Here is a 9,640-nt window from a genome sequence, read left to right as displayed (position 1 = left end):
AAGAAGTGACAAGTCGAGGCAACGGTCGCGACGTCAATGTCGGCTCTTAGCTGCATCATTTCAAGAAAACCTGTTTCTCAAATGCATCTTTCAATAAATGTACCAGATATGACAAGTCAAAGATCTCACAGTTCTCGGTATTGATTCTTTGGCTGCGGAGTGGTTCCTGGTTGTTGAGGTAGAGCTTCAGTTGCTGATAAGATTGCAAGATACGCGGAGAAGAAAGAGGCAGCACGCTCGCACTTGAAGCTTTACTCTCGAAACCCCATTACATCGGAGTACATCACTCGTGTTCTTGATAGGGTAATTACTATATGATCCTACAATTCGAACACCACGCCTGTAACTTTAATCGGATGCGCTCTGAGGCACTCGACTGGCCAAACCTGAAGTATGAAGTCAGAATGCAAGCCAATAGAATAAAAGTTAAATTTCTCTCAGTATTAAAATGATGCACGCGTTTGACAGCATGGGATGATCCGGCCGATAGAGCCAAGTACCGATTGGGGATCACCGAGACATCAGCAAGAATAGACCACTCATGATTGGACGATTATTCACCTTGGTTCTGCCTCGTGCAGCTCCTGATTCACATACCGCATGGCTAAGCAGGAATGTTGGATCTCAATCGGCTTACCCCCACGCTTCAAGCCCAGCAGCTCAGCGGCTCCGACCAAAGTATCAGCTAACCTCAAAACGACGACGGACAGACGGCATTAAACCGTTCCTGCGCCCGCGAAACAATCCCCCCACGTTCTGTTCAGGTCCACTGTCTCCCCCGTGTTTATTGTCCGACATGCGAATCTGCCCAGAATGCTATTCAGTGAGGATTACCCCAGAATCTTCCCCGCAGATGATCATCATTTAGACACGGATAGAATGCCGACAGTCGAGTCGGGCCGACGTGGGGGTCACACGCGATGACAAGTTCCTGACTTCATGGTTCTATGGGGTTAGATGTAACACTGGTTCGGCGTCTAAATCTGGGGTGTAGTTCGTGGACTGTCATTTGAGGAGGGAAGAATTGATGGGTTCGGCTACCACTTTACAGGCTTCAACTTGTAGTACTTTGAATGAGTAGTAACCATGACGAACATTTTGGAATCTTTGTTCTCTTTGGAGGGCCGCAAGGCTGTTGTTACTGGCGGGACGAGAGGCATCGGTCAAGCTATGGCCCTATCACTTGCAGAAGCAGGTGCAGATATCATTCTGGTTCAGGTAAGTGTTCCGCGCAGCTGCAACCCGCCAGACTGTCTGACTTCGTCAAGAGAGACGAAAAGAACCTTGAAACGAAGACATTCATCGAAAAGCTTGACCGACAAGCTTTCGTGTACATCGCAGATCTAAGCAATCAAGAACAAGTCGAGAATCTCAGTAAACGCATCCTCGCCGACGGCCACGACGTTAGCATCCTAGTAACTTGCGCCGGAATCCAACGAAGACATCCAGCGCATCAATTCCCCATGAGCGACTGGGATGAAGTCCTCCAAGTCAACCTCCGAACAGTCTGGACTTTATGCCGCGATCTGGGCTCCTACATGCTAACCCGCAAGCCCGACGCAAGCGGCCATCGCGGAAGCATCATCAACGTTGCGTCCCTCGTCAGCTTTCAAGGCGGTCTTACGGTTCCGGCGTATGCAGCAGCAAAAGGTGGAATTGCACAGCTTACGAAGGCGTTGAGTAATGAGTGGGCGAGTCAAGGTGTTAATGTCAATGCTATTGCGCCGGGATATGTTGCTACGGATATGAATGAGGCGCTGATCAATGATGAGAAGAGGGCTGAGAGTATCTTATCGAGGATTCCGGCTGGTAGATGGGGATGTCCTGAGGACTTCAAGGGAGTTACGGTGTTTTTGGCGGGGAGGGGAAGTTTGTATGTTTCTGGGGAGTTAGTTACTGTTGATGGTGGATGGATGGGACGGTAAGATCCAAAAGAAGGCATTACTGTTCACCCATAAGATTTGAGTTGACAATTAATCACTACGTATTGGCAAACATGAACAAAAATTCCCATGGTGAGTTCATATTCTGTGTAGGCCGAGCCAGCGGATGAGACATTGCTTCAGCTATGACAGCAAGACGTTTCAGGAGAGGTTCGGCGTAGACCAGCCGGAAATTGCAATGATGAGGGGGTTACTGCCCCTGACTCGCGGAGCGAGAAGGATTTATGCAGATGGAGCTAATGACAATGTGACCAACTACCTACTTCGACAATGGTGGAAAAATCACGGCGTTCACCGAGGCAGAGCACGGGAATAAACCCTGCATTTTGCGGCTCGTTACCCCAGATTTACGTAGTTCTTTAGTTCGTGGGGGGCACAGAACCTGTTTTTTCGCGTGGGGGTTCAAACCCATCTGACGATGTCGTGTTAGCCGAGAGGTTGTCGGCGGGGAAGCCGAGTCATGACGGTTAAAAAGTCGGGGAAATTCGTGTCTGTTCAGCTCTCGCAAGCCGAGGAATCACAACAATCAAGATGGCCAAGATCGCTTCTGTTAAGTATTACCGCGTCAAGCCGCGGTGGCTGATGGTTAAGGTCGTTGATGAGAATGGACAGCATGGATGGGGTGAGGCTACATTGGAGGGGCATGACCTTGCTGTTGAAGGATGTTTGGATGAGATGATCCCACGAATCATCGGACAAGAGGCAAAGTAAGCATTGCTATCTCGGAGCGCCATAATGAAGAGGTTCTAATGGACGTGGCAGCGATATCGAAAACATCTGGCAAACCTTCTGGCGTCATGGATTCTACCGTGGCGGACCAGTCTTCATGTCTGCCATCTCAGGCATCGACATCGCGTTATGGGATTTGAAAGGTAACTTGCCAAAATATGCTCCTTGTATTATCTATCTAACATTGCCAGGTCGCAATCTCAAAGTACCTATTTATGAGCTCCTAGGCGGCAAAGTGCGCAACAAGGTTCAGGTCTACTGCTGGATCGGCGGTGATCGCCCGTCAGATATCGAAACAGCCGCGTAAGTAGCGACAACAACTCCAATTTCCAACCTATGCTAATAGCCTATAGAAAGAAGCGCCTTGAGCAAGGTCTCACATGCGTCAAGATGAACGCTACCGAAGATCTAGGCTGGATCGACTCCCCATCCGCCCTCGACAGCACTGTCGAGCGACTCAAACAGGTGAAGGCATTAGGCCTCGACGCAGGTCTTGACTTCCACGGAAGGTGTCATAAAGCAATGGCGAAGCAACTCGCACGAGCTCTTGAACCTCACAGGCCTTTGTTCATTGAGGAGCCCATTCTGGTTGAACATCCTGAAGCTATCAAGAAGTTATCTGACCAGACTGTCATTCCTATTGCCTTCGGTGAGCGTTTATATACACGCTGGGATATCAAGCGATTTTTAGAAGATTCGAGCGTGGATATTTTGCAGCCTGATATCGCTCACGCGGGCGGTATTTCAGAGACAAAGCGCATAGCTACGATGGCGGAAGCTTACGACGTGGCGATTGCGCCTCACTGTCCGCTTGGCCCTGTTGCATTCGCTGCATCTGTTCAAGTAGCGCTGTCATCACCTAACTTTGCCATTTTGGAGATGAGCTTGGGGATGCACTATAATACCGAGGCTGGAGACATTGATCTCTTGACGTATCTCAAGGATCCAAGTGTTTTTGATCTAGAAGGTGGTCATGTTAAAGCCCCGACGGGGTATGGGTTGGGAATTGAGATTGATGAGGAGATGGTGGCTAGGATTGCGAAAGAGACCGCTCCGTGGCAGTGCAAGACATTTCATGGTCCGGATGGCAGTATTAGAGAGTGGTGAAGCAATAGTGTAAACAGCAGTTTAAGACATCACTTTAATCTGAAGGCCTTGTTCCATCTTGTGATCAATTCTTTCGGTCGCAACATGCTATCACTGTACAATGTCTCGTGGCCTTTTGGTTCTACTCTGAGATCCCACTAAGTTCTCTGAATCTGGGGTAAGCGACCTCCGGGACATGCTCGGCAATTCAGGTCGGTATGCTTGCTGAACCCCCACGCTCTTGGCGATGGAGTCCCCGGAAATCCTGAATGAGGGGTCAGACTTAAACGGAAAAGCATTCGCGAACTTGATGAGATGCTCTTGTATTTACATCTCTAAACCTGCTTTCTTGATTTACCCCGCGTTTAGAAAGTATTGTCAAGATGAGTGACAAGTCATTGGAAGTACTGGTCTATGGGCTTGGAGCGTAGGTTCTCATGCACAAGACTCAAATCATGACTGACTTTCATCGAGGATCGGGTCATTCTATGCCTTCATTTTAAGCCGCAGTGAACATGTTCACCTGACCGTCGTCGCCCGATCGAATTTTGAAGCCGTCTCTGCCAATGGTATCTCAATTGACAGCCAGAACCATGGGAAACACCACGTGAAACCTCACAAAGGTATGCAACACATAAGAACGCCATGAAGTCATTCTGATCCCGGCCATAGTCTTTCGAACTGTCGCCGAAGCTGGCCAAAAGTTTGACTTCATCATATGCACGAACAAAGCAGTCGACCAGCTCAGTACTGCTGCCGACATTGCGCCCGGTGTTGGAGATAACACCTCGATTGTCATCATCCAGAACGGTGTCGGGAACGAGGATGCTTTCCGTGAAAAGTTCCCGAGCGCAACCATCATCTCATGCGTGGTATGTGAGTTCTCTTGGCTTCTCATTCTGTGACTAATACCGGCAGACATGGGTTGGCGCAAGGCAACCAGAGCCTGGCTTCATAGCTCATACGACGTCCGAAGATATGCAAGTGGGACTGTACCCGAACGAAGCCGGAGATGAATCATGTGACAAGGAACATCTCGCTCAATTTGAGTCGCTCTTATCAATCGGAAAGACTATTTTCCAAATCGTCCCGAACATTCAAGTTCAAAGATGGGAGAAGGTAGTTTGGAACGCAGCGTGGAATTCACTCACTGCTCTTACGCTTATGGACACGCATGCATGGCTCAGCTCATCAGACCTGTCGACTCCCATGACGAGAAAGCTTATGAAGGAAGTCATTGATGTTGCCAATGCGCTTGGTGTTCCGCTGGGGTATGGACTGATTGACAGGCTTCTGGAGAAGATCTTGGCGATGCCGCCTATTGGAAGCAGTATGAGGACGGATTATGAGAATGGCAAGCCGATGGAGGTTGAGGTCATTTTGGGGTATCCTGTTAGGAAGGGTAAGGAGCTTGGTATTGATGTTGCGACGACTGAGACTCTGTATACGATCTTGTTGGCTATTAACAAGCGGCTCATAAGTGCTCAGAGCAAATGAGTTCGTCTTTCAGTAGAGCATAAGCATAGCCCATGGAATGAAGAAAAATAGTTCTCGCAATGTTAAGACTGTGTATAGGCCCTAGGCACTCGTGATGTAGCTTCCCCTCACATGCCTTTCCACCACTATATCACGACACCCTCAGCCCATCGGCAAACCACGGCAATGCTTAAATCCGCACTGCAACCCCATTTCCCCTCAGATCGTGGGATGTTCGTTTAGTACCGATTGATGACTCGAGAGAATTCCCTTTTGGGCCATGCTCGCACCATATCCATGTCGTCGGGCTCCATCTGGGAACCCCCACGTTCTTCTCCTCTCGGGCTTGACCCCGAACCGACAAGTTCGCGGGGTCGCGTGGTCCTTTTTGGTGGCGGAATGGCTGATGACCTCCATTTAATGGAATTCTCCGCCTGATCTATCTTTTTGCTTACTTTGATTTCCTTCTTTTGTGCGTTCTGTTTGTCTTCAAAATGTCTGACTGCAGTGCTCGTCGATCGTCAAAAGTGCCCTATCCAAATGATCTCCATCGCTCCACTCAATCAGCCTCAGCGCCACCTGGAGATGCAGCGCAATTACCGCAAGGCCAGTGTCGTTATATCCTCACGATACCGGAACTAAAAGGTCATCGCTGCGGATGTATGGGCTTTCATCACAACACATCTCTTCCCGGCGCGACATGTTACTGTGGCCATTTCTCATGCTTCCACTCATCGACATCCCTAAAAACAAGCGAGGACATTACAGCTCTCAAGAAACGAGTACGAGAGCTCGAAGCGCAACTTCAGCAAAAAGGCAGCTACCAACTGGAGAATCTCGTCGGTCGCATTAGTGATTTGGAAGAGGCGGTGGAAGGGAATCAAGAAGAGGCGGCAAACCAGCTCAAGGCTTCGTATCAGAACAGTTCGGCTGCTTGGCAAGTGATAGAAGCACTGCAAGAGCGGATCAAAAGTTTGGAGAATTATTGTCAATTGTATTGTGAGCAGATGATGGCGACGAGGAAGGAAGTCAAGGAACTGTATAATCGACAACTGGAGATGATGGATGGAGAGGAGAGTTTGGAAGAAAGGATAAAAATGCTGGAGGATCCAGGGAACCTATTGCCGTTATTCCAGAGTGGGCAGATCAGTTCCGTGACTATGGATACGAGGTAGACATGGACTGGGTGGCATTATGGCAGCTACGAGGCGAAGGGGCTGGCTTCGTGTAGCTTAAGGACAAAAGCAATCGAAATATAAGCAGTAATAATACTAATTCACAATACCTTGATATTTACTCCAATTTATGGCCAGTCCGACTCATGCTTGACTTGTTCAAGGTGTCGTATGATTACAACATAGAGATCTGACTACAGGCAAGCTTTCGATTTGCAAATAGCACTGAGTTTCGATTGGCGATGTAGAGGTTACGTTTATGAGCAACTTAGCACGAATACCAATCTCATGGTACTCTTCCTAATCAGAATCCTTTCGTGTCTGTCAGTACACTTCATATTCTTGTATTTCTTAATCCTGGTTATTGCCAAAATAGCATTCAGAGAGACATCACGGGCATCTATGTTCTAGGCATAAAGATGTTATTTTATAACACTGTATAAGCTGCCTAACCTGTAGTCTTTGCTGTTACTTGCAAGGACTACCGGCTCTACCATCCACAGATTCCCTCACACTCTTGCCACCCGTCTGCATTTCCATAAGTTAATATTATTAATATCATAATAAAGCCTCTTATTGTTAAAGTAATATAAGAAATCAAGTAACCTATATCACTTAACTTGCCTAATATGGTTTAGTCTTAAGCCTGATTTAAAAGTAATACTTTCTCTTAATACTGCCGCACCACAATAACGCTTTAATCACAATGTGTGCGTTATGAGAGAGCAATCTATATAGCTCCTAGGCACCTGTTGGGGGGGACTTTAAATAGGCTTTCCATATTGTCTTGCGTTTCATTTCAAAAACGCGCCTCAGATGAGCCGAGGAGGTTCCTGCCTCAAAAAGGGGAGTTTATAATAGGGAGGAGTAAAACTTCAAGATGGCTTCGGGGCAACTTTTGCGCCGATTCCGCTGACAAATTTCCGCCCTTCTATTTAACTAGTGTTAGCCCCAATTAAAGCAAATGCCGCTCAACATTAATTTGCATGATAAGGTTTATGCTATTATTTTCAATCCTTACCCAAACCCTGAGCAACAAAGAAATGCACAGTCTAGCTAAACACAAAACGCGGCAGGGTACGCATAGTTGCTGGGAATGTAAGTCACTCGCACCTAGGCTCGGGACCATAGTTTCCCTGCATCCAATATTGATATTTTCCAGGCCGACGACGCAAAGTTCGTTGCCGTTTCTCATCCTCAGATGACCCAGCTTGTATACCCTGCAGGAGTCGGGGCTCAGTCTGCCGAAGCCAAGAGTTGGACGATCCGCAAGAGGCTGCGCAGCTCTCGATCAGACAATTGGCGCAGCGACTTAGCAGTGTCGAAGATATGATGAAAAGTCTAGCGCAACAAGTTACAACGACGACCCGGTACTCGGTGCCATCGATCTCGACCCTGAGCGCAGAATACGCATATCAGACAGACCGGACCATGCGACAAGGTCCCACCGCGATATGGCCTACCAGCCCCGATGCTCATCCTGCCATGAGCCATATAGTTGAGGTCAACAAGGCTTTATATGAATCGTTCCCTTCACCTTCGGACATCAATGCTATAGTCAATAGTAGTGCTGGTCCAGGTTATGTTACAACGCTATTCCATTGCCATGCAGACATTGTTAAAGGAAAATCAGAACCACCAGCTGCCGTTTCTTCAATACCATCAGCAGAAAACAGTCCAGTAATGTTAGCCAGGCGCCTTTTACAGCTTGCCATCTGCATGCAACAGCTTTCTCCGCATTTCGACGCGAGCAGACTTTCGTTGCGTGGTTCCATAGAGGCTAACATGTCGTTCATGGTGAACAATGTCGACCATCATGTTACCGTCAAGGACGACATGGTGGCAAGCTTGGCTGGCCTAGAATGTTTGCTGCTCCTCGGCTACTGGCACTCTAACGCTGGGAATTTGAGAAGAGCTTGGCTGATTTTCAGAAGGGCGCTCAGTATTTCTCAGCTGTTAGGTCTGGATCGTTTGACTACTGCGGGATCAACCGAGATTCATACCGGTGAAGACTCTCCAGGTGCATTTCTTCCCTCTCCGAAGATGTTGTATTACAGAGCAGTCTCCAATGACCGTCGTTTATGTCTATTCCTTGGCTTTGTTCCGGATCACAAAGATAACTCGTTTGTATCACCGAAAGCAACAGAAAGAGACGAAGACTGGGAGAAACTAGACAAACTCCATACAATAATCTCAGCAAGGGTTATGAATCGGACTAGCATGGATGCAGCACAAGCCTATACTCACACTCGAGAGGCCAGTCTCGATATGCATGATGGAGCGGCACTTCTAGGCCAGCCTTGGTGGAATTTGCCTATACTTAATCCCGAGGCTTCGCCAATCGACCTCGCTCCACTCATAGGCAGGCTGCTTCTCCAGATGAACCATCATCTTCTCTTGATACTTCTCCATGTACCATATATAATCAACTCAACAGTCGAAGGCAGCGAGTACAGTAGGAGAACATGTATGAACTCTAGCCGCGAGGTTCTCGAAAGATATGTCGCTTACCGCCAGATTAACGATTCGATATTCTCATGTCGTCACGTGGATTATACAGCTCTTTTGGCAGCGATAAGTCTTCTTGTGGCATACGTCCCTCAGCAAGCAACTGTTGCTGACCAGACCTTGGTAATGAAAGCCGACAAAGAGCTAATTGTGGAGGTAAAACGTCGGATGGAACATGTTGCGAGTCTCAACAGTGACGACGGCCTACCCATGGAATCTTCTGCTATCATTACAAAGCTTCTGCCTCTGTTGGGACCGGACCAAAATGCAGACACATATTCCGAAGAATATATATACTCATCAATTCAGCTAAATGTGCCATTCTTTGGCAGGCTTCGCATCAACAAGCGACCCATGAGCCAAACTGCGCGAATAAAACCCGACACAATCCCACTGGTGAGCTCAGATGAGGGAGACGGTACTCGGCAGATTGAGACACTCGAGGAGCCCGGCCTACCAGCCCTACAATTTGAGCCCCGAGACGAGCTTATAGGATTTGCCCCTTTGGCTGGACCCGAAGATTGGACACTACAAGGTGTCGATGCGGCATACTGGTCGCTATTTCAGAATTAAGTAGTTAGTCTAGACACTGGTATTTAGAGAAGATACATCTCCAGAGTGAAAACATGGCTGAAGATAAGGTAAAAATATTGTTAATTTGTTGACTACATATATTGTCCTATATGTTTATATATAAAATAGAACTATATGGAGAGTCTGATA

The 9,640-nt window shown here is 47.8% G+C and overlaps 5 protein-coding genes across 5 annotated transcripts; all 5 read left to right on the top strand.

The window, feature by feature from the left end:
- Positions 1-792: 792 nt before the first annotated feature.
- FOXG_11725 (2-deoxy-D-gluconate 3-dehydrogenase) lies at positions 793-2,047 on the top strand. Its single transcript, XM_018391445.1, has 2 exons — positions 793-1,218; positions 1,269-2,047. The coding sequence occupies exons 1-2, from the start codon at positions 1,087-1,089 to the stop codon at positions 1,923-1,925; spliced, it is 789 nt and encodes a 262-aa protein (XP_018250087.1). The 5' UTR covers positions 793-1,086; the 3' UTR covers positions 1,926-2,047.
- Positions 2,048-2,458: 411 nt separating this feature from the next.
- FOXG_11724 (galactonate dehydratase) lies at positions 2,459-3,824 on the top strand. Its single transcript, XM_018391444.1, has 4 exons — positions 2,459-2,650; positions 2,706-2,815; positions 2,864-2,975; positions 3,026-3,824. Exons 1-4 carry the CDS (start codon positions 2,475-2,477, stop codon positions 3,777-3,779), a joined length of 1,152 nt encoding a protein of 383 aa, XP_018250086.1. The 5' UTR covers positions 2,459-2,474; the 3' UTR covers positions 3,780-3,824.
- Positions 3,825-4,040: 216 nt separating this feature from the next.
- Positions 4,041-5,326, top strand: FOXG_11723 (2-dehydropantoate 2-reductase). Its single transcript, XM_018391443.1, has 4 exons — positions 4,041-4,185; positions 4,233-4,381; positions 4,431-4,630; positions 4,677-5,326. The coding sequence occupies exons 1-4, from the start codon at positions 4,142-4,144 to the stop codon at positions 5,253-5,255; spliced, it is 972 nt and encodes a 323-aa protein (XP_018250085.1). The 5' UTR covers positions 4,041-4,141; the 3' UTR covers positions 5,256-5,326.
- A 308-nt stretch (positions 5,327-5,634) lies between these two features.
- On the top strand, positions 5,635-6,544 carry FOXG_11722 (uncharacterized protein). Its single transcript, XM_018391442.1, has one exon. The coding sequence runs from the start codon at positions 5,729-5,731 to the stop codon at positions 6,407-6,409; it is 681 nt and encodes a 226-aa protein (XP_018250084.1). The 5' UTR covers positions 5,635-5,728; the 3' UTR covers positions 6,410-6,544.
- An 880-nt stretch (positions 6,545-7,424) lies between these two features.
- On the top strand, positions 7,425-9,581 carry FOXG_11721 (uncharacterized protein). Its single transcript, XM_018391441.1, has 2 exons — positions 7,425-7,507; positions 7,572-9,581. The coding sequence occupies exons 1-2, from the start codon at positions 7,453-7,455 to the stop codon at positions 9,488-9,490; spliced, it is 1,974 nt and encodes a 657-aa protein (XP_018250083.1). The 5' UTR covers positions 7,425-7,452; the 3' UTR covers positions 9,491-9,581.
- Positions 9,582-9,640: the final 59 nt, after the last annotated feature.

This window comes from Fusarium oxysporum, chromosome 10, assembly GCF_000149955.1.
Source record: "Fusarium oxysporum f. sp. lycopersici 4287 chromosome 10, whole genome shotgun sequence".
NCBI lineage: Eukaryota > Fungi > Ascomycota > Sordariomycetes > Hypocreales > Nectriaceae > Fusarium > Fusarium oxysporum.
The sequence above is the reverse complement of the archived record's forward strand: the minus strand, read 5'-3'. Positions and strand labels throughout refer to the sequence as shown.